This window comes from Pomacea canaliculata, linkage group LG7 (assembly GCF_003073045.1).
Source record: "Pomacea canaliculata isolate SZHN2017 linkage group LG7, ASM307304v1, whole genome shotgun sequence".
Classification (NCBI taxonomy): Eukaryota; Metazoa; Mollusca; class Gastropoda; order Architaenioglossa; family Ampullariidae; genus Pomacea; species Pomacea canaliculata.
In genome coordinates this window covers 17,573,427-17,597,123 of record NC_037596.1, presented here as the reverse complement: position 1 = coordinate 17,597,123, position 23,697 = coordinate 17,573,427, and the positions used below count along the sequence as shown (strand labels likewise).

Here is a 23,697-nt window from a genome sequence, read left to right as displayed (position 1 = left end):
CATATTATGACAGGATATCGAACAGCATTAAAATAGGGACCAGAAACAGAACTCATCTCTCGGTATTTTTTTTTCTTCGGCAAGATGTACTTCATCTATCCATGGCCCTTACTTCACTAATATCAGGCTAACAACAGTTTCGAACTAAACAGTAAAATCATATAAAGACTCTTGATAGTTTCTGCTTTGGTTTACAAACATACTACGTGCAATTTGCTTGTTGACAATATAGTCGCACACGATTACAATGCACACCTTTGTTTTAGCTCTCGGCTTTGTTTTCTCATCCCGGATGAAATCAATTTCTTTCTTTCTTTGAACTTCTTTCAATGAGCAAGCTAGTGTTAGATTAGGCAAGAGAAGAGACTATATGTCAGATCGGTGAAATCCCAGAAAAAAAACAATATAGGCAAGCAGTATAACGGATTAATGAAGTGTGCTAATAGAATCCAACCAGCTCTGAAAAAGTTGAATATATATCAAACACAAGCATTCTGGCTGACTAGCTCTGTATATCATATCTAACAACGCGCATAACATGACAGATAAACATGATAAAATGATAATTCCCAATGACTAATAAGCAGGCATATACTAAGCCAGCCAGCGAAGAAGAAGCTACACAGTCAGTAAAGGCGCGACACAGCTGAACATCCAAGGTAGTATATGGTGACTAATGTTACAAAGGTAAGCAGCCAGCGACAACGAACATCCTACTAGAAACTATGCATTAAATTGTTTTACAAGGGACTTTTGACGAACTGTATTTAGCTTGCCGAGTCAAGAATCTTAAGCGGTGAGTTAATTATAATTATATCCTTTTGTAGATTTATAATCCAGCTACATACTTTGTTCCTTTCTAAAAGCAAAGAAGTCTTAACTCTACAGTGACACCTAGTACGGTGATGGGTTGTAGAGACTTACACAATTTCTGTTGTCTTATTCATTATAATAAATAAGGTACACACACATACTCGATATGTAGACATAGGTCCATACGTATCAGCTGGACATAGACAAAATCGTTTAAGTAATAAATTGTTTTAAAGGAAATATAAATCCTATCTAGATTGAAATAAAAAATATCTTGTTGAAGAAGAAATGTATTTCCGAAAAACAGGGTACACCTGTCACAAAATTGTGATGTTTTATATCAGTATGATATCTTCAATCACAATAGCTGACGAGTGCTTTCCCATATTCTCACACACCCACTCTCTACTCTTAATCATTTTAACAGTAGTTAATGTCATCAACCTAAAACTTTATCACAATGCTGGTATCTACACCCACGTTGTTTTCCTGCACTTATTCCTCTGTTTCTTTAGGATTTTTTTGTGTTATTTTGTTTCTTTCATATTCGTAGTTTTCTTTCATGCTATTTTCATTTTCTTACAAGCCTGTACCTGGGAATAACAACAGTAGTAATAAAAACACACGCAATCTCTCTCTTTCATGCCCTTATCACACGTCGAGCAACCTCTGCTGCCTGTGTCATTGGCATTGAAACAAATCTGAATATACAGATATTTAATTATAATTATTAATAATTACTTATAATACCATGTTTCGACAGTACATTTTGCTCTTTTCACGATACTTTAGGCTATATTCTTAGGAATTGACCAATATTATCAGCATGTAAAGCTGCTACTAATTACATTATTATTTTAACTACTTATTCATAAGGTACAGCTCTCATGTATTGTATTGTTACTCTACAGATTATGGATATGAAAATATTTCTTCTCATGAGCGTAGTTTTGAACACGCTCTATATTCAACCAAGTTCTTGTCAAGGTATTATAAATCTTTGATTGCCCTTTTTTCAGAATGACCAGGAAAAACCACATTGAATGAAATAAAGATTTTTAATATTGATATTAGTGGTAGTCATTGTATTATTACTTTTAGTAGTAGTAACAAGTAGTGAATCAAGCAGCTTGAACCAGTATATGCCGCTTCAATGCAGGCAAGAAGAAATAGAAAAAAAATTCAAAAGAAGTTTAAATAGAAATAAATAAGTAAATAAGGGTTTAAAAGAAGATATCGAAACAGTAAGGCATGGTTATATCGTGTTATATATCTTTTATTGCAAATAAGTATTTAAATTAACAGTTTTTTTAAATGCTTAGATTATTGAAATGTGTCAGTGATATTTTCTTACTTTATGCAGGTCCGCAACTGTACTTCAACTCTTTTAAAGAAGATGCAGCTTGGGTTGTGGAAAACAGCAACCTTTCCCTTTCATTCTGGATAGACGTTTCTTCTTGTAAAGACCCTGATGCTCTCTTCAGACTTGAGGTACAGACAAGAAGAAGCGATGGCAAATACGACGATGATGGAAGAGTTGTTCGGTTGGAAAACAAGTGTGAAGTAACTTTCAAAAATTCAGTTCAATGCATATCTGATGATGGCCCAGCAGAACTCAACAAAAAGGTGAACAGTTCACACACAGAAGTGATATGGACAATGTCCTGGAAAGACGAAGATTCTAAAACAATACACACCAGGCAATCAAAATTAAAGTTGCACGTATTACGTAAGTAAAATGATACGAGTTTTGTAACCATTCTATCTGATATGTCTTGACATTTATTTGTATTTGCTTATGTGTTCAATTGTGCGTGTGGATGTGTGTAAAATTTTTTACAACTGTAGACAAAACCGGTGAAATTGTGTTAGTATATTATAATTTACGAAGTTGAAAAGAGTGGGAACAACGATTAATCACTTAAAAGTAGCTGTGATCACTCAGAAGCAGAGTTAAGCAAATTTTCATCTGTCTCAAAACATTATCAGTATTAGCAGAACCTCTACCACAACTTACTTGACGTTAGAAAGGCTTATAACAGAGCCTGGGACAAGAGGCTATGGATTGCAATGTTACAATGCAACGTTTAAGTAGGCGTCGTTCAAGTCATCAAATACTTGTACAATAGTCCAACAAGAACAGTATTGCTGAACAACCAAATAGGAGCTTACTTTCGCACCACGGTAGGCGTATGTAAAAGATGTTCATTATCACCGATGCCTTTTAATATCTTCTTTTAAAACATCCTGCTCGAAGCTCTCCAAGACCATCTCAAATGATGGAAGATGCACCTTGGCATTAGGCATAGACCTAATAGCAGGCACAAGACTTCCCCAACAGATTGACAGACAGTTGAAATGCATATGGAATGGAGACCAATACTGAAAAAAATGTTACGTTCAATAGCAGTGGCAAAGCAGACATCTCTATGAACGGGGTACAGCTCCAAGAGGTCAGCAGCTTCAACTACTTGGGAGCCACCCTCTCCAAAGACTGCAGCTTCACGTCAAATATCCGTAAGAAAACCGCGACAGCAATAGAGGCAAGGGATATACTAAATAGGATCTAGCCTGCTTTTTGTCTTCTTCTTGTTCCTATTCACCCCCCGTAGAGCATAAGGCCACAACTACACCCCGCCAAGGATCCGGTTCAGGATCCTTTTTTCAGTTGGGACAGTGTTATGCAAGCTGCCTCCACCTGATAGGTCGGCAAGCTGGCTTCCTGATGACTTTTGACAACACGCATAATAAGCCCTTCCGAAAAGAGGGATCTTACCGTTTAGGCTCTCGTTCTGTTTGTGTTGCGTTTGCGGTTGCTGTAGCATGGTTGTTTTGAAGGGTGGGGCTGCTAGTGTCTGAGGAGGCTACTCCGGATCTCATACAGAGAAAATAAAACCAACGACTTTCTACGAAATAAGATTGCCACATTGTAGGACACTAGGAACCTCCACTTTCAACCGTAAGCTGATCTTCTTTGGCCACGTGACACGGCACGACACCCTGTCGAAGATTGTCCTTGGATGGTCAGATGAAGAACTGACTTACGAACAAAGACTGGAATGATCGTCCTGTACAGGACCTGTTGACGATCGCCTACAATAGACAAGATGGCGGCCTGTCAGTTGCCGCGTCTTTTCATGTGTCCATCCCCTCAACGACAGGTACTAATCAAGGGACGGCTGACTGACTGTGCAAGGTAATAGATGCTGAAAATACTGGATGCATCTGATAATAAGCATGAAATATATGCTTTTTTGTATTACTTTAAACGTGCCTGATGGGTATGTCATACATATTTTTAAAGCTCACATTTATAAATGTTTTCTCCAGTCTGTTGGATCTATTATCCTCCTTAGTCCTTTTAAATTCTGTTTGATCGGTTATCAGCGTTTTTTTAAAACGTTTTCGTTGTATTACTTGTTGTGAAGAGTGCACTTAACAAAACAATATCCTTAGCTTGTCTGCTAGATGTGGATTCTCTAATATGCAGTTTTGTCCACTCCCTAGTTGTAGAGCACTGTACAATTCACAACAAATACAATATTATCAACATTATGACATTAAGTTCCTTATATTTTTGCTTTTCGATGCTTTGTACTTAATTTTGCTTTACCATATAATTTTTTTCAGTCTCATTTTTTATTTCTGCAGGGGAAATTGTTAAGTCGGTTTTCAAACCAATCATCGACTTGAAAACTACTTTACCTCCAGAGGTAACCGTACCCGCTCGTTTCCAAGGTATGTTGTAATTTTCCCTATGAAAAAGTTGGCAATTTTCGTAAATACGAACCCGGAGTTACAGTTAAAAACTTACTCTCCACCCAGATTACATCTTTGGTTCCTAAAACAAGGATTAAATAAGAGTAAGTGGCTTGTACAGTGCTACAAAAAATGCTTTTAAATAGAAAGTACAATAAATACTTGGAAGAAACTTTCGCGAAGCCAGCGATATGACCTATAAACCATTCCTTTTCTAATATTTGCAGAACAGTATGTTTTTATTCCCTCTTCAGAAAATAAAATAAAAATCACGCTATTAAGGATAACCAATATTGTCATTATTTTACTATATTTAATAATTGTAATTAGTGTTCTTTCTATGATAAAAGATGAGCCTGTAACATGTGAACTCGAATTAGATGGAGACTGCATACAGAATATATTGTTTACTGGCGTAAACTTGTCCACATTCGATGTCTACCATTCATATTCATATGGCAAAAAAGGCAAGTATAATTTAATTTAAAATGTCTTTAGAAAATTAAATAATTTAAAAATTGGGCGAGGTTTATATAAACTTTTCAAGGCGTTTTTTTAAATATTCATTCTTATTGTTTTTATGCATTACTTTTCAGATGTCCCCATTTCCTCTCAGCTGCCATTATTTTAAATAAACGATGTAAGAAAAGAAAACGAAAGTCTACGTACTGAGAAGCACAATTATATCTATGTTTTATATACAGTGGTATCCAGTCTCTCTCTTTCTCTCTCTCTCTCTGAGTGCAAGTAGATAAATATAATGGCAGACAATTCACGTTGACTTGAGGTTCCCGCTTTTCTTCTTTCATGTTATTTGGATTATAACTTATTGAGCTTTAAGTATCATCTTTAGAGTTTAAAGACAAATGTGCAGTAAGAATGATTTTTGCATTTTAAACAAATTTTATCCAGGTTTTTCTGTTTTATTACAGATCTCGTTGTTGGCTGTGAGTTGTTACAAAATAGAATTTTTACGTGCTTATGTGATTGCCCTTACAGCTACCCTAAAAGTGGAGTTTTTTCAATTTCTGTATCGTCTGTAAACAGTTGTGGTAAAAAAGAGTTGAAATTTACACACGAGCACACTACAGTTGACTGCAAATATAGACAAGGCAAGTTATGAGTTTATATTGTTGTTGCCGTAATAACCACAACCTTATTAGTTTTTACAACATTTTTAAAGGCTTGACTATTGCTATTCTTCTTACTGGAGTTATTCTCTTGGACAGAATTCTATCAAGTTTGCTTTAATAATTCAGTTGTATGCATGCTTTTGATTGTTAACCAAATGCCAAAACGTATTTTTTCTGTATTCTGTCTGGGTCAGATAAGTACTTACTTGATTGGTTTGCTTTAAAATTTTATTGCACGTAGTTGTTATTTTTAATGTTTAGACCTAAAAACGCGCGCCTTGCCCCAGCCTAATTTTGGGACTCTTTGAAAATGGTCAACCCCGTATGAGGGATAATTACAAAGTCGTTAAGGCCAATTTTTAATTCGGCCTGGCAGGTACAACTTTATCGGTCACTGTTTGAGGCGTACAAGTTAATATGTATGTGTGTGTGTGTGTGTGTGTGTGTTTGTGTTTGTGTGGTATGTATGTGTGTTACTATTTTACAAAAGCGAGGGCTGTAACTGCAATTGCCAACGTCACCTTGAACCCTGAAAGATCAGGTAAGTCCCGCTTTTACGCACACAATTTTGTTGTAACTAATTGAAAAAGGTATGTGGTCCGTATGAACTTAAGGCAGTAGAGAACAAGCAGCCTATAGGAACACTTGGTCTTAACTGTTCTATACCTAAAGCAGTGGTTCTTAACCTTGTTAGAACCAACCTGTTTCATATGCACATTCACCGAACCCTTCTTTAGTGATAAATCAAATAAGATTTTTTTTCCAAATTCAAGACATAGGTATATCTTTTTTTTTACTGGTACACAAAATGAACCGTGCATGAACATCACCTTGATCAAAGAACAAAACCAAAACAGTGCATGGTGTAGGTCCTAAAGGTTGTTATTAAAAGTTTCATTTTTTATTTTGTTAGATTCAACAATGATATATCTAAGCTAAATAAAAGAGAAATTTCGTGGGTATTTTAAATGCATCGATCTTTTTAAAAGAGATTCAAGCAATACCCATTGTCGAAGAGTGAATAAAATTGTATATATACATTTTTGCATAGGGAAGAAATAATATACAACATACCTTTTGTACCATTTGACTACAACAATCTAAAAGCTATACAAATTTAATAACAGTAGACTACAAAAACATTACTTTTGTTGCATTTATGAATACGTACAAAGTACACTGAAAGAAATGAAGCTCATGTTAGTTTAGATTTATTTTAACTTCAAAACTGTATCTTACTTATCATTAACGTTTTTCTTTTCTGTTTATTAATCATTATCAAATAAATTTAATTAGAATTGATCATAGTTTTTATTAACCTTTTTGCTCTCGTGGACTATCTATTTTACCTGCTCTTATCTGCTTATATTGTTTGTTTTTAATTTCTTGTGCATAAACGCGCTGTATATTCAGAAGACGACGTGTCTACAGTATCAGTCGCTGTACCTATTGGAGTTCTTGCAGCCGTCATCATTTCTGCGGTCATTGGCATTGTACTGTACAAGAAAGGTTGTAAGAAGGGTAAATGCATTTCATTTACAGAACAAATTTAATCATTAACAATTTTACTGGCATGTGACTATTATTTGTCTATTTATCTGATAAAAGACGTTATGCTATGCAAATTATGAAAAAACGATTATAGTGTTAATGTTTTTTTATCACCTAATTTTATTTAATTTTTTTTCTTTAGAGATAAAGACCGAGTCTGATACCTTGACCCCACTGACACAGACCACTGAGATGTAGAGCAGACAGTCATCCTGTATGCGAAGTGTGTGTCTGAGAGTTACATCAATCATGAAAACGAAGGACTGCACATGTGAGATGACTGTTGGATCCTAAAATTTAGCTGTATGTCTTCACATAATGTTTAGCTACAAAACAGTTTTGGGTTCTGACTGGTCACCGAAAGATTTAAACCAACGCCTACAGAAGCAAAGTGGTTAATAAAATTAGCAGCACATCGAAGACGAAGATGGACGTAAAAAGAAAGTTTTCGATCAACACCTCTCTATGAAAATTAAATTAAATTATTATCTTCAGTGTTGGTGAAAATCATGACCTTTTGGGACCTGTATAAAAATTCTGCAAATATGGGCCAAACGCTGTAAGATTATATCACCAGGAATCTATTAACCTGCATCAATTGTTTAAAATGTTCATTTAAATATTATGTATTTTGCGTGCTTTCCTTACATTATGACACTTTGCTTTAAGATTGGTTCACATCCTTTTTTTAAGCGTCGTGACCAAACATTCTGCACGTTTTGCAATATTAATTTACGTGTGTACCTATTTCACACAAAAAATTTCTGGTTTATAAAACAGACACTGAGTTGGAGAATGCATATACAAAAGGAGGAGTATAATGAGCTCTTTCTCTTAAATGTTACCATTGACGTGGTGGGGCCCTTACCCTTGCTGCCCTTATAAAGAGGCTTATTCTGTTATTAATACACAACTGAGTTAATGTATTTTTTCTTAAATTCTGCGTGGTTCACAAGGTATCAAATGCAGCACTTTTATGCTATTAATCTTACTTTGAAATTATTTTGTACTTTCATAAACTTTTATTGATTGATATATATAAATATGGCACGAAACTAATGGAATACACCGCAATCTTTAAAACTTTGGTTTCATTGCTTATAAATATTTGTTTATTGTTCTTGATATCGAGCTTGCACACTCAATTTTCTCCTTTTGTTATACTACCTAAGGACGTACCTAGTTTCATTAGCTGCTAAAACCTATACATTTTCCCTGAGGTATTATACATGATGTAAGGTCCGGGAAAACATAAAATGTGTTCTAAATCAGGCAAGAAAAGTGAACCACTGTCTATAGAAGTATTTTAACTAAGTGACAGTTGAGCAATAGTTCTTCGTAACTAGTCATGAAAATTCGAAGAGAGGTTTTTCAAATTGTTTTTCAAGTATGAACAAGTTTCTTCTGTCAGGACAGATTTTTCATTTGAGCTCCTGAGTGTGAATATCTTCCCTGTGTAGCTTATCCTAGAGATGAATGTGTTACTGTATTTGTTTCCCTGACATATGTGTGTGCACGTGCAGATCCCCCTTTTCTGGAAATTTTTCAGATTAAGAAGTACACATGGATGCTTGTGCCTAGTCTCTTACCCCTAACCCCACATACAAGCACATACAAGCAGACATATACAGATAAGCAGACATGCTACAGAAGGACAAAGCAAACGACAGACATATAAAGATTATACACACTAAAGCACGAAACACACACACACACACGCATTCACATATTTTTGCACACTCCTGCATGCATGCAATGCGATACATATACTGCTAAAATCCTTTCTGCAAGCTCCAAAGATTTAGCAGAACTTTAGTTTCGGGCATTAGTAATCTTATTAGTAATCCTCTTGACATGGTTGCGAGCTACAGATGTCGAACATAATACCAACGACAGTACCACACGTCCTCCTGGCATTAGAAATTAATTTTCGGTTTACTCCATAAGGAAGCATCTCTCTGGAACTATAAACGACGCTGTTGTTTACGGTGTTGCTTTTACTAAGTATGGAAGTTAAAACAACGTACACTAAAAAAAAAAAAAAAAAAAAAACTAGAAAAAAACTAGAAAAACTATTACGTTTCTCTGTAACATTTCACTTTAAACTAGTCTTTTTCTTCATTGTGTCCGGTTTTTTTGGTATATTGTTTGTTATCTTTACACGATGAATTAAAACGCATTAAACATAAAACTGTATTGTATTTTATTTGTTTTTGTATAATAATGTTCGATTCATTTGAAATATATCAACTACATTTTGTGTCGTGGTTTACTTACTTTCAGAAACTCTAGGAAGTCATTCTTAGTATAAAATCGCGGAAACAGATATTTTGCTGTTGCCTTTAGGTAGAAGATTAACTTTCAGATTCCTGGAAAATATCATTCATCCAGCATTAAAACTGTAAGTACTAAGACCTAATAGCCACCGTCCAACAACTGTAGACCTGTAGAATTGGAGCAGTTTAAAACACGAAAAAAACGAGTTTAATCACATATATCTGAGATATATATATATTGCATTGCTTACTTTGTATTATTTTCACAATGGATTGACATATTTATTTAGTGTTAAAAGCTTGAAAATCCAGTTGTATGGGTCAATAAAGAATGTGAGTCTTGTGTTATCTCCCTTTCCCTCATTCGCTCTTTCTACTAATTACTTATATATAATTCATACACAAATACACTCAAATGAATTTAAACGGAATTTCAATATACATTCAACCATTTAAAGAAAAAGAAATTTCTACAAAGACTGAGAGACTTAATTTGTGCAAGAGACGGAATCAGTTATGCTACATGATGTTTTAGATAAAAAGTACACAGCTACAGAACTTATTAGCAAAGTGTATTATTTGAAGACAACCAGCTGTGACATCATGGGATGCTGCTTCTACATAGTCTCTTTGAGGTGGACAAAGGACTTGATGAATGCCGTAATTGTAATGTTGACAGATATGGTTTTCTTAATCATCTTTAGCTCCATGTCAGGCTTAACAGAGTACGCAACTTGACATTTTTTGTTTTATATGTACTAATGTTTACTGAGGAAAGGAAAAAACACTTTTCTTCAGCATAAAACACTGCATGCCACGACATGGATGATCTTTAACTAAACGCATTCACGCCGCACAAGTGCTCTTTCTTTCAACAAAAAACACATTGATTGTCTTAATCTTACATCATCGTATATAATTTTTATTTCAAAATTTGGAACTTGTAAAATAAAGAAACCAAAACCGCTGGACAGAAAGAAATCAGCTAGACAACTGATTTTTAGAACAAGTCAACATACATTAGAAACTGACTACTGTGAAAATTGTCTGATGTAAAAATAAAATATAGTTTCAGGTTTAGGGTTAGTCAACGCGGTGAATTCTCTCACACTTATAATCTCTTCATTTAGCAACTGAAATATCTCGGTACGCTCGTCTGCTCATTATCAACAGAAATAACTGGCACAAAGTGCAGGGCTTCGTGTTCGAGAATATCCGAGACAAGTGAATTATTAAAAATTCACGAAGCTTTACGAGGAAGGACGCTGGTTAAGCCCACACTCTTGGGATACCCTAGATGTTGCTAAGTGTAGTGACTGATTGTTCAGTCAACGCCACAAAATGTCGATGATGGTGCTGAGTAATTCCACACGACAGGAATAGGTCGCGATCGTGAGAAAGTTGGGCTATTGCTGAAAACCATGAAGGTTGCCGAATGTACTTGGTCCTGTTAATGACGAACTTCGCCTGTTCAGTTGAGCTTGTTTACAAGCATGACGTTTGAACAATCCGCCTTTTGACTCTTGTTTACGTGTGCTGGATAACGTGGCCGTGCAGTCCACACAGGTTAGTAAACAAGTGACCACTCTAATTACTCATTGTTTCCGTTTCACACCGTCCTACTTGGGTAGTGTCATAAAACATAGCACTTTGCTGAAATAATACAGAAGAGAAAGAACTTTTGGTACATTCAGAATTTTTCTAGTATAAATTACTTCCCTTTAACAGCTGAAAAAAAGTCAACCAACCAGGTACTTTGTTATGTTTGAAAGTAGGCAAGGTCTAGTTGACTAAGCGCTATTTTTGCAGAAGTTTCGGGTTACCCAATTCGACATTTATTTATACTTAAACAACTGTGAATTTCAAGAAAATAGTAAGTAATATTTAAATCCCAATGAATATTCTAATAAAATGTATGTGTTTTGGCTTTATATGTTTGCATATAGTGTAGAAATAATTTTAAAAGAAAATTCGAACTTTTGACTTACTTTCCCGATTTTCTCTCTGTCCCATACGATTACAATCTTTAATTTTAATTGAGTAGAACACAACAAAACCTATAATTCTTAAAAGTCACCACATAAATTTATACATATTTCTATTTAAAACGGTTATCACATTTGGTTGTTTTTTTATTATTAAAGGCTAATAGTTAGAAATATTTAAAAAAACATTCATTCGCAGACTTTTCACCCCGAATTCACTAGTAGCCAATGTTTAACCTGTAACTTGCAGTTTTTATGCAGTGCTGCATATTTTCTTTTTTCACGACTAACCCATTCACCTTTCATTCCTTACTGAAAATTCACATTAAAGTACCTTGAATTCCCTGGAGTTCAAAGAAGGCTTCACAGAGTGTGTAGAATGTCAGTGAGATTCCTGTTCACTGAAAGTATCAGTAATAGAAAGAAAAGGTTAGAATTAAAGTAATTTGGATTTGCAAGGTATGTACGCATGAAAAATGAAGCTCTGCACACAACATGTGTTCGGCCTGTATTTTTGTGTGTTCACAAATAGCCCCGTGCATCGATATACACAACGCACGCAACAAACATACACGTTCAGCCTCCTCCCTCACACATACTCAAATAATAATTATATTAATATAGGCGAAGTTAATCTAATTTTCACAGTTTCGGCGTGGCTGAGGCAATTTTTCTCCCATTTTTTTTTATTTACCAACACACTTGAAACATTCTTGAGCATTCTCATGTAATTATGACTGACCATAAGAATGTTTCAAAGTGGCCAGAATTGCACACAATGCCGCCTTATTTTTTTGCGACTGCAATTATAAATTGTTTTAAAAATAAGCTGCTTCTATATTATCTTTAATACGAAATTGAAAACTTAACTCCCGAACCATTGTTTTTGGGAGTGGGGTTTATATATATCACTTATCTAAGGAGCAGTTTGTTTATTTGCATGTGACTTGTCTTCTCGTGCTCGAAAGACTGAAGCTTAGAACTTACGTCTCAGGTGGGATACTTACAATTTTGTGATGATTGTTTTTTTATCATCCGCTGATTTTGGATAACGTCTCTTACTTCTGGATTCATTGTCCTCCCCGGTTTCCCCATTTGGTTTAAAGTTGTGATATTTTCTTCGTTTGCTGTTTATGAAAAAGATTACTTTAAAATGCAGGCCAGCAAATAGCAAAGTAGAACCACAAATCACTAGACAATATGTCATATCTTTATCCTCTTTCAGTCCATCTATATAACCACACAAATGCACATACATGCACTCATTATATACACACACTAACGTGTATACACAGAATTGCAAAGGGGAGAGACCCAGAGTGACGGATAAAGGGAGTCCTAAAATAGCAACTCTGTACTGTGAGTCATTTCGGCTTGAGCCTTTTTCTCTAAACCTTTATTATTAGACCACTTGACAATCTCTGCCTTAGCATTTCCTGAGTTCGTGTTAAGCAAAATCCTGCACGCCTCAAATTGTTAAATAAAGAAAATTATGTGTCGCATAAGTGACATGCAGTTGTAAAGATATACACGAATTTGATAGCTGTATACTTTTAAATTAATGTATTGTTTTTAAAATAAACTTTAGGAGGTTTGATGCATAGAAAAAATAAACTGTTTTAAAATATCTTATCATACTGTAATGGTGATTATAAAAGAAACATTAAGTTTTCGCAATTAGAAAGTGTATGTTAGACTGGTCGAAAACTTACATTTATGAAAGTCATTATCCTTGGTTTTTTGCCCACCAAGAAATCCGTCTTCGGATTCCTCGTTTGGAGGAATTAGGGATTCTTTATCATCCTTTACATATGATGTCTTCTTTCTGCATCTGATTAATTGAAAAACAAAAACAATATTGCAATTAATCAAGCGAAACACTTTGACCTTTAACACTAAGCTCTCTGCGAACATATATTTGTGAGTTAGACAAGGTCTCAGCATCTGTTTTTTGACTACTTCTTTTGACTGGGGTTTTGTTTTAAAGCTCTGGACTCTTACCATTCTGAATACTGTTGGGTATGAAAATTAAAAAAAATTTAAAATAATTTAAATCTATTTTAATATAATGGTAAATGTAATTCAATATATGACTTACCTAAACAAAATAGATACAACAGCTGCAATAAGTACTGGCAGGGAAACGATTCCCGCCACAACTACTATTAGAAGGTTATCAGAGAAATTATTTTTATCAAAGAGATGCTGATTGTCCTTTGATGGAACAATTAGTGATTCTTCCTTTCTTTTTAAATTGGTTGTCACATTTTCAGGATTACCTGCAACAGAAATCACACAAATTCATCCGTGATAATTTATTAATGTTTATATCTTTCATGCACTAAATCCAGAATACATGCATGCAAGACGTCTAAGTATCATTACATAAAAAGTATTTAATCAGGAGTTGTAGTACTGTCTAATTTTGTTTGTATCATTTGAAACAGTTTTAGAGCGAGGAGGGGGGAAAAGATAAATACATATACTTACACGAGAAATTTAGCTTTAGAATTCGCGTGCTCTTTTCCAGCTTTTGAGAAGAACAGTTCTTCCAGGACCATTCAAATGTAGTTTCCACGTGTGACCTGTTTATTTTCTTGTAGAGCTCTGCAGGTCCGTCATCAGCGACGCAGCGAAGTGAATTATTATATTTCATTACACATTTTTCGTTCTCACGTAGAACCCTTCCGTCGTATTCGTAGCCGTTGAGAGTTTTAGTTTTTACCGACAACCTATAGGTGATTGTCTCTGTACAGTCTGACACGTTGAACCAGAAAGATAGTTTCAGATAGCTATTTTCAGAGACACACACCGTGTCTCCTTCAAAGGAGTTGAAGTACAACTCTTGGCCTGTGTTGAATTATAGAAATTATGTATATTATTCACATATGATAGAAGTGTGAGAACATCTACAATTATAGCTTTTATTATAAAACTTCAAACACATTCATGATAATTATCAAGCTTATTTATTATTACTTTAAATACTTAGGCTCAAGAATATTATGTCATGCATAATTGCTCTTCACATGCACAAGTCTTAGAGTAACATTGTTTCATCCCTAGCCAGTATAAATAAAATACCTTGACAGCAAAATGGCAGCGCGAATAAATAGACAACAGCAAAGGCCACGAATCTTGCTTTAAATGCCATTTCCAGCGTCTGTAGAAAAGTCACAGAGGTAAATATAATACACGAATAATCCAAATTACAGTTATAAAACTTCGATAAAAATACATTTACGATTCAGAGTTGATAAAAGGACTAAGAAACACAAGAAGGGCATATGAGACACAAGATTTCAGAAAAAAAGGAGAAAACAAACAGATGTTAAAAACAATCATAAAAAATTAAAAACCAAAGAACATAAGTATGCACCAAGAACATGCATATTAATGCAAAGATATATCTTTTTAACTCACATCTTGATTATCGAAGACTGAGCAATTTGGAGACGATCATAAACAGTTGAGAAGAAGCCTTCACGGTTGCGAAAGAGAAACGCAGCTAGTAACAGCACTCTTCTGTAGGTCACACCCAAAAAATATGGGCTTCTCTCCGAAACGTGTACTTTACTCAAGAGGTGAACAAAGAATAGAATATCTCAACTTTTCTCACAGTATGAGGTTTTACTTATGCAGTAAAATTTCGCTATAGTTAACAGTGGCGACTGCAGTCGAGGAACTGTACGAGTGAGCTATAAATATCTAGAAAACAGCTTAGGCCCTTTTCGTCGACCAGGATAAGGGTCGTTTATCATCTGCCGCATAAGGCAAAAACACAGTGTACTAAACACTTTTTAAAAACTAGCTTTAGTGACTCTTACTTTAGTTTTTACATTTTTATGGTGCATTAGGTGTTCCGTACTTTCCTGTTACCATATTTTACTTTTTATTTTCTGGTACCCATGAGCACAGTTTTTAGAAATTGAATTTTCGTAGGCAAAACCGAAACTGAAAGTATTACACAATCAGGCTGCTCACCAGTTTCGTAAAAATCATGCATTAGGCATGGTATTATATATTAAACATGGAAGGTAATGGGGAAAACACCTCACCCAACAGCTTATAGAAAAAGCAAAGCGCAAATAAGTAGTGATTATTATTTTTTGTAAAATATTAAGACATTTACTTATAATGGTTCTACTTTCTTCATTGTAAACGGTTATATCAGAGTACATCACTTTTTCAAATGCAAAGTTAAATGTAGGAGTATATTTTAAAAGTCAAGATGAAAAGATCAAGACAGTTCAGGAGCAATTTTCCTAAAATTATGAGCTGCATGTAACTTCAAAACTTTAGCTAAGGTGATTCCAAAGTCTTTATTCCTTCCGTATCACAATGCACGCTATAATACATGGTTGAAGTGTTAAAAATTATGACTTTTTAGAATAGATATTGTAGATTTGATATCAATAAGTAGTCAGTACTCTTATGTGCAGGAATGACGATTTATAAATTGTAGTACATGTTTAGCTTTAGTTTGCCTTTAGTAATTTATGTTTAGAAACATAAGCAAGCGCAAACACACACGAGAAGCGCTAACCTCTTTCACTATTCATTTATCTTTCTCTGGTTGTTACACATAATTTAAAGTAAGGCATACATGCATTAGATATCATTTTATCATAATATAGTCTTGCTCCTTTCTGTATTGATCAAAGTATTCTTATAGTTTTGTTTTTGTCATATGTAGAAGAAGATAAATCTATTTCTTTCGTTCTATATTTGTTTTTATGCCTTTATGCAACCATTAAAAGTGACAAAGTTAATGTTAGTATCATATTTTGTAACAGCTTGATACGATAGAAAGTTTCCTCTTTCATCTGTCAGTGTTTAATTAAGTATACATTTTTCTCCACCAATCTCCTATATAGAACGCTACTCTTATTCTTTCATCGGAAAAGATAGTTTCTGAAAACAATGTTTTGATGTTTCTCACACACTATATTCTCTCCAAATATCCTGTACGCTTTTAATACATCCATCCAGAAGCTATTTCCATTTATAAAGTGGTAAACTGCAGGCCACAGTTTGTCTAAATAATCTATTATTTTATGTGTAGACAAAAGACTTTTTTCCTGATGTGACCGGTTTACTTTATTTTTCGCAGTCATGATAATTTTGAAGCATTCATATAACTTGTAACATCAGGCTTGTCCATGCCTCCAGCATAGATATTTTTAATGGATATTTTTCTATTAATTTTATATATATTTTTTAATTCGAAACAAACCTAAAGATAGATTTCTGTACGACATTTATAATAAAGTCTGGAGGGTTAGGTTCTAGTAACCACAAGTGTACTAATTTTGAAAAAAATTAAGGACTTATAGAACATATAAAATTAAGAATAATACTCCAACTAATACCGTTAAAGTTTTTTTTTTAAAAAATCAAGGCATATTTGTCGTTTATTTTCATTTAAATATTCTATCAGATCGTATATCAGTCTAATATTATCCCCAAGATATCTTCCACGGATAAAGCCAGAATGTTGTTTAAAATTGGATGAAATGATAACATAAATGTTGATTGGCATGCTATATTTAAAGCTAGGGCTAAAATAAAAGATATTAAATTAAAATAGTTTCACATCAGAGTGTTTCATAGAACTCTGGGAACAGAAATAATATTATTCCACATGGTATGAGAAGATGATATCTGCAGCCTTTGCAGAGATTAAAAAGAAAATATTCAGCAAATATTTTGGAATTGTTGGAATTGTAAATATGTTTCTGATTATTTGAAAAAACTTAAAAAATTGTATATTAGCCCAGGGCTTCTGCTTACGCAAAAAATTGCGTACAGTACGAATTCAAAGTTCTGAGGACCCCTTCAATTTTCGTCGATGGGGTCCCCTTCAAATTTGGGCGAAGAACAGGGACCCCTTAAAAATCTGAAGAAGAATTTAGCCCTAGCAGAAGCCCTGGTAATGGTGAGTTTAGATAAAGAAGGCAAGTCTATGCATGACATTATATTGTCATGTCTAAATTGGTCATCGAGACATAAAAGGCTTAGGCCTAAACTCAAGTCTACGAAGGAAGGCTTAGGTCGTGATTACTAGACCACCAACGCAATCTTCAGTGAGCTGCAAGTAGTTGGTGCTGGCTAAAACGTATGTGAAATATTACTGAAATTAGTTTTAGATAAAGTTTTTAACATCACTTTAAGCTGTTTTCGTATTTTTGGGTGATATTTTGTATAGACTTCCTTTTTTAAAATTTTACCACGAATACGAATGTCACCAAAAGAAAATAGAGTGAATTTTGAGAATATAGGGTGATTAGCTAAAAAGGGGAAAAGTCATATAACCTTCCCTTTATCTCTTTTATCGCTTATCTAATATGGTTTTTGTAATTGAGAAAGTGAAACAAATGCCTCGAATCAAACTGTTTTCTAACCTTTTTTACACTATTCCAATTTTTTCATCTCCTTATCCGCTAGATACTTATTCCTAATAGTCAGTCTAATGCATCTAGGTATACTCCAACTTAATGACTGAAAACGATTTATTGGTAACTCTCCATTCCGAAATTAAAGTAAAAAATATTGCCAGTGTCAAAACAAAGAAAAGAAAAAAAAAACCAGTTAAGTAAAGTCTTACAATTTAGACACATGTACTTCACCATCCTTTGGATCTGTTTTGGCAAGCCGCCGAGCTATAGCAAGGTCTTCTTATTTTGTTTTATTTGTCTGTTCACAGTATTGAAAGAATGATTGCTTCCAGTCAAAGACTAGGTTCATTATACACAGGCCTCTTTCTTTTCCTTCTGTCGGTCTGTCGTTTGACTGCCCAAGGTACAGTAACCAGTCTTTTTATTTATGTACAGGTGTCTAAAAATTATTTCAGATAATCAGCATTTCTTTTGACGTTTCGCTTTGAAAGAAAAGAATGAGCATTTCTCAAGTTTCAGATATTTTCGAAATGTGTACAGAAACAAACAAAATATCAAATAAAAGGCAGTCAGTGGTGAGCTGTTTGGTGTCAAGAATTAACATGTGCTTGTTTTGTTTATGATTTGCAGTGTCCAGTGCCACTAACTGCGAGGACAGCGACTCCCAAGCTGTCCATTCGCTCCTCTGTACCTTGCCTATAAACGTCAACATCACACGTAAAGAGTTTACAGTTGTCTTCGTTCCGGACGATGGTAGTGAAGGTATTGTTGTTTTTATCCTTCATTTACAGTTTCCACAATTAAAGGAATTTTTAAAGAAGCTTAGGACAACGGCTTGTTCTGATCATTGATCTACAAATAAATATCAACCTTAAGTAGATGGCGAAGGATGACTTTTGCAGTACCAAACTATACATGATAGAAAGAAAGAAAGAAAAATAGAAGGAATGTTAAGTCTATAACTATCTCTTAGTTAAGACGATTAAAAGAACGAAGAAAAATCTTAACTGGGTTTGTGAAATGTTTCAGTGTCCTTGGTGGACTGCAGGTGGCCTGGAGAAGATTTTTACTGCTTCAAGAGGAAAGGTGTGGACTGTGTACAGCCAGTGTCAGACCGGGTCAACATCACTGTACCTGGAAGTGTTGCCTGCAAGACAGGACAATACAGAGTCAAAATATTTGACACCAGCCATCTGGGCAAGGCAACCTGTCGTCCCGTCAGCCAGCCTGGTAAATAAAATAAATAAACAATAAAAAGTTTTTATTTGAAATGCACTAAAAAGTGCAAAATATATTTTGTTTTCATTAGGATTCAGGATTTTCTTTAATACTATAACTTAAAATGAGAGTTTTCCATGATCTAAGAGTTCCAAGAAGTTTCTAACACAAGTGGACATTAAATTTTAGCCTCTTTTCCAAAACCAAAACGAGAATGAGCAAAAGACTTGTATCTTGCGAAAAGAGCTTGACTTTTGGCTATTAGTTATGAAAAATTAAACACAATTATTTTCAAAATAATGTTTTTACTTATTCGGTGGTGAAGAATAAATTGAAATGAGTTGATTTCTGAAGACAAAATAAGTACCTTGTATCACTCAGTAGCCTTCGCAAATCTTATCCTGTCTTATGTTACACAACATAATTAATTATTTTTGTACTTATTTCTGTTTGTGTGTTTTGATTACAGTTGGACAAAAGGATCTTGTAACGCAAGCCACAAACGAAGATATGGCACCACCTATAGGTAAGTTCAGAAAATAAATCCTCGTTTAATCTCTTTTTACAATAAAATTATTATGCCATACTGAATGTATTTCCAGCATCACTGCAAAAATTATTGGTCCAATTCTACTGTATATTTTAATTTATATGTTTATAGTATGTTCTTTATATTTGGGATCATAGAGAGTAGATAACACTTTCAACGATACAATGTGCTTTAAACAGTTGTTGATAAATGACATTATATAATTACATTGTCAACATTACCAAAAAATAAATAAGTAAATAAGCCACCGCTCCCTTTTTTGTTGTTCATACTAGATGAAGACACAGACTCAACAGTCATGATAGTCGGTGCATCGGTAGCAGCTGCAGTTGCGATGATTCTGCTTGTTATTGCAGTTGTTTTGTACATCAAGAGAAAAGAGTGAGTGGCTAACCAGCACAAAATATATAAATAACCAAATACATACATGATACATATGCATGCCAAGAAAACAAGCAGCCAGAAAACACACACAAGCACGCGCAATGACATTATTTTTGTTGTCAGAATTTAATTGCCAGAATGTATTGCAAGAACTATTTTCATCATTGTATTATTTTATCCTTTTTCTTTGTTTTTCACTCTTATTTCTTGAACACAAAACGATGTATAACGAAAAGCAAATTTCATGAACATTTTAAATAAATATTTTTACTTTTTAGGTTAAAGGAATGGTAAAACTGCAATTAATTCTCTTTTTAGCCAAAACATTCAAATATTCTTAAGACTAACGGTCCAGGTATATGTCGCACACGACAGGGAATTAATGTTTTGCTTGTGTTTGACTTTGAAGGTTTCAAGATTGGCTAAAGCGAAAGGCTTCAGATAAACGACCGAAAGTAGCAGACTACCAGCCTACTCTTTCAATCGACCTCGCGCGTGTGTGAGGTCCGCTACGTCTGTCGGCGATGACGTGTTCCTGGTGGCGACACTTCGGTTCACCTCTACACTGACAGGTGTTCAAATCACCTCTACACTGGCAGGTCTTCAGCTCACCTCTACACTGGCAGGTCTTCAGCTCACCTCTACAATGACAAGTCTTCAGTTCACCTCTACACTGTCATGTCCTCTGTCCTCTACACTATATCAATGCTATGTCTGGTTGAACTTAATACATTCAACAGGTGCCTGTTAAAGGGACTTACTGACATATTGATGTGACTGATAGCTAAAGCCAATCAACTGACATGTAAATTTAAATGTTTTGCGCGACATGTGCTTCGGTCATACAGCAATTCTAACTTCGCTATGCGTTCATCTGTTAGACAATGTTTTTTCCCTAGGTTTTTTGTGGCTTATGAAACCAGCGTAAAATTTGCATTAAAATAATATACTATTAATCTAATCCATTCATTAATCCATCCGTACACACTTACACTTAAGCCGAATAATAACAATAATAATATCATCACATTATGATTGCTAATATCTGTTAAATATTCGGATATTTTTGAAAGAGCTGGTTGTATCATTTGAACTTCCAATATTTGTTATTCGTGTGTTTTCCCTGGAAGATGTCAACAAACGTGAAGAAGTGGTTTGCCAGATTCTCATCTGTATTTCAGCTCTTGCATGTCTTTAAAAAGTTCAAAAGGTTACAACTAAAGAGTCTAGAATCCCACAAAACATCGGTGTACACCCCCAACCCCCACCACCACCAAGTTCAACGTTTCAGCGAGGACATGTGACAGGCGTGTGACACATGATGACATGTGTGACACCTGTGTGACGTTTGTCAGCGGTGACGTGCTTTCCTGGCGGCGACGCTTCGGTTCACCTCCAGCTGACATCTGCCCACCCGGGACTGGACTTGCTGCCTTCTGTGACTTGTGGTCTGGAGAGGTTGGGACACCTGGGTTCCTCCAACACAGCTCCAGGGGTGTTGACTGTCATGCTGATCATTGTTGAGTTATTATGTCGAGTGACATGTCAGCCAGTGTGTTAAATGTAGCTTGAGAATGTCAGAAGTAGGTTTCAATACATTTTTCTCAGGAAAATCAAGACAATAAATTCAGACTTTTGTGATATAGATATATATATAGATCATCACGGATTTTAAACAACGAGCTTGACACAATTATTGTGAACAAAATTCATTCGCTTTACTTAAATTTATGTTTTACACACATGTCACTGTAGTGTGTAACCAGATTTTTTGGAGTTTGGATAAAAATACTTGATAAAAGATAAATTTTCTCAATAGTTATACTCTACACTTCATATCACGTGACCTTTTGTGAAGACAGATTTGTTTCAGAAGAAATTGTCAGTGATGATCTATAGAACAACTATTGCATAAGAATAATAGAATAATAAAACTGTTCCAGCATGTAACTAATACTTTGATTAGCTGTTACTTATCATTGATGATTTTAATCATTTGTTTTGTTTTATGGGAGTGTTGCTTCCATGTGATTGGTATGTTGCGCAAAGCTTGGTTTACACTTTGTTTTATTAAACAGATTTTCAATGCAGTAAATAAAATTTTTAATACGCTTTTGAAACTTTGAAGTTTTTTGGTTTTGTTTTGTTATGTCTTGTTGATGTATCTCCAGCAGATGTAAAACGAAGAGAGTAGTATTCATCAGTATCGGTCAGGACAAGTGTAAACATTGTTTGTCAGTATGTTACAACAATGCTAGTTTTAACAACTAGTCTATCTTTATTTTATTTTGACAGTACTCTCAACGAATATGAAGTTCTTTCTGTCAACAGAAAGAGAAAATTTAACATCAATCTTTTTCTTTACGGACATTCTCTCTACAGAAAAACAAGAATAATAATAAATGTCACATGAAGTTAATCTTGACCATTCAAAACCTTGCCGGGTAGTGTAGATAAATGTCTTGTATGTCGTGCTGATAGGGCTGTAAGACAGGTTTCGTGAAAAAAAATCAAATTGCTGACTTAACTATACACATATACTGATACTTTAACATTTACAGATACTTTAGGTGGGGTGTAGTTGCGGCCCTTTGCTGCACTGGGGGCGATGAGGAACAAGAAGAAAGAAAAGATATACTTTAAAATAAACAGATACTTTAATACATGTTATGTACACGTTGCAGAAGGCCTCATGGTGTTAGTTTGTTTTTTTTAATACACTTGCACAGTCCGACAGTTACTATTTAACAAATAACAATACAAAATTAAAGTTAACTGAAATCATAGAGTACACAGAGACCTCATGAAGTAAATCACTCGAATATTGTTGTTCTGGTTTTGTTTTCCAGCAAGCTCAGCATTGATGAATGTCTAAATTAATTGTCTTATAGCAATGGTCGGCTATACAAAGTTTCAGGGAGAACATGAAAAACTCTGTTAGCTCGTGCGTTAGTCATTCTGTCGAATATGTTAATATGCAAATCAAGCTTGTAGAAGAGAATTTTTGAAAATTGACTTACTAAATACAAAAAATAATCTTTGGGCGAAGAACAGGGACCCCTTAAAAATCTGAAGAAGGGGTCCCAGGGACCCCCAAAGAATTTAGCCCTAGCAGAAGCCCTGTTAGCCAAATGTACAAATGCTTCTAAGATAACTATCAATGAACATTTGGTTTTGTTTGAATAATGTCATAACTTTGTGGCAGATGTTGAACTTGATTTAATTTTACTGCTTGCGAAAACATAATGTATTCTTGTAGATTTAAAATAAAAGTCATCTCCCAGTTAGAACACTTTATCAAAATGTTGAAACGCAGATATAGAATTAAAAAAGTAATGCATTTTTAAAAATAAACGAAGAAAAATCCGCTAAACACTGGCTACCATATAAACAACTTGTTAACTTGACTAAATGCTGACTATATATATAGATTACTTCATGATTGCCTCAAACTACATGTGTTTTGACATGATATTCTTTAATATTGTTGTGCTGTCAGCGTAAGACACATAGGATCCAAGGTGCGTTCTATGATGATTGTTCTGTGTGAGATGGGAAAAAACCCACATACTTTTCTGTGGCGTAAAATTTTGTTTGCTGGCTTCTCTTGAAAGATGGATGTATTCTTAA

General features: G+C 34.6%; 3 protein-coding genes and 1 long non-coding RNA gene across 4 annotated transcripts; 3 read left to right on the top strand and 1 right to left on the bottom strand.

Moving 5' to 3' along the window:
- Positions 1–611: 611 nt before the first annotated feature.
- On the top strand, positions 612–5,203 carry LOC112567482. Its single transcript, XM_025244176.1, has 6 exons — positions 612–687; positions 1,725–1,800; positions 2,177–2,542; positions 4,465–4,551; positions 4,923–5,039; positions 5,169–5,203. Exons 1-6 carry the CDS (start codon positions 667–669, stop codon positions 5,201–5,203), a joined length of 702 nt encoding a protein of 233 aa, XP_025099961.1. The 5' UTR covers positions 612–666.
- Positions 5,204–6,192: 989 nt separating this feature from the next.
- LOC112568353 lies at positions 6,193–9,308 on the top strand. Its single transcript, XR_003100071.1, has 3 exons — positions 6,193–6,246; positions 7,119–7,226; positions 7,399–9,308. It is a non-coding gene; the product is annotated as an uncharacterized LOC112568353 (long non-coding RNA).
- A 1,131-nt stretch (positions 9,309–10,439) lies between these two features.
- On the bottom strand, positions 10,440–15,214 carry LOC112569229. Its single transcript, XM_025246962.1, has 8 exons — positions 14,941–15,214; positions 14,602–14,680; positions 14,008–14,367; positions 13,616–13,796; positions 13,230–13,348; positions 12,525–12,644; positions 11,852–11,918; positions 10,440–11,185 (listed from the first exon to the last, which is right to left on the bottom strand). The coding sequence occupies exons 2-7, from the start codon at positions 14,669–14,671 to the stop codon at positions 11,881–11,883; spliced, it is 888 nt and encodes a 295-aa protein (XP_025102747.1). The 5' UTR covers positions 14,672–14,680; positions 14,941–15,214; the 3' UTR covers positions 10,440–11,185; positions 11,852–11,880.
- A 2,343-nt stretch (positions 15,215–17,557) lies between these two features.
- Positions 17,558–22,189, top strand: LOC112569043. The gene is made up of 7 exons (XM_025246686.1): positions 17,558–17,635; positions 18,224–18,318; positions 18,546–18,677; positions 18,945–19,145; positions 19,603–19,659; positions 19,959–20,064; positions 20,477–22,189. Exons 2-7 carry the CDS (start codon positions 18,234–18,236, stop codon positions 20,568–20,570), a joined length of 675 nt encoding a protein of 224 aa, XP_025102471.1. The 5' UTR covers positions 17,558–17,635; positions 18,224–18,233; the 3' UTR covers positions 20,571–22,189.
- The last annotated feature ends 1,508 nt before the right edge of the window (positions 22,190–23,697 follow it).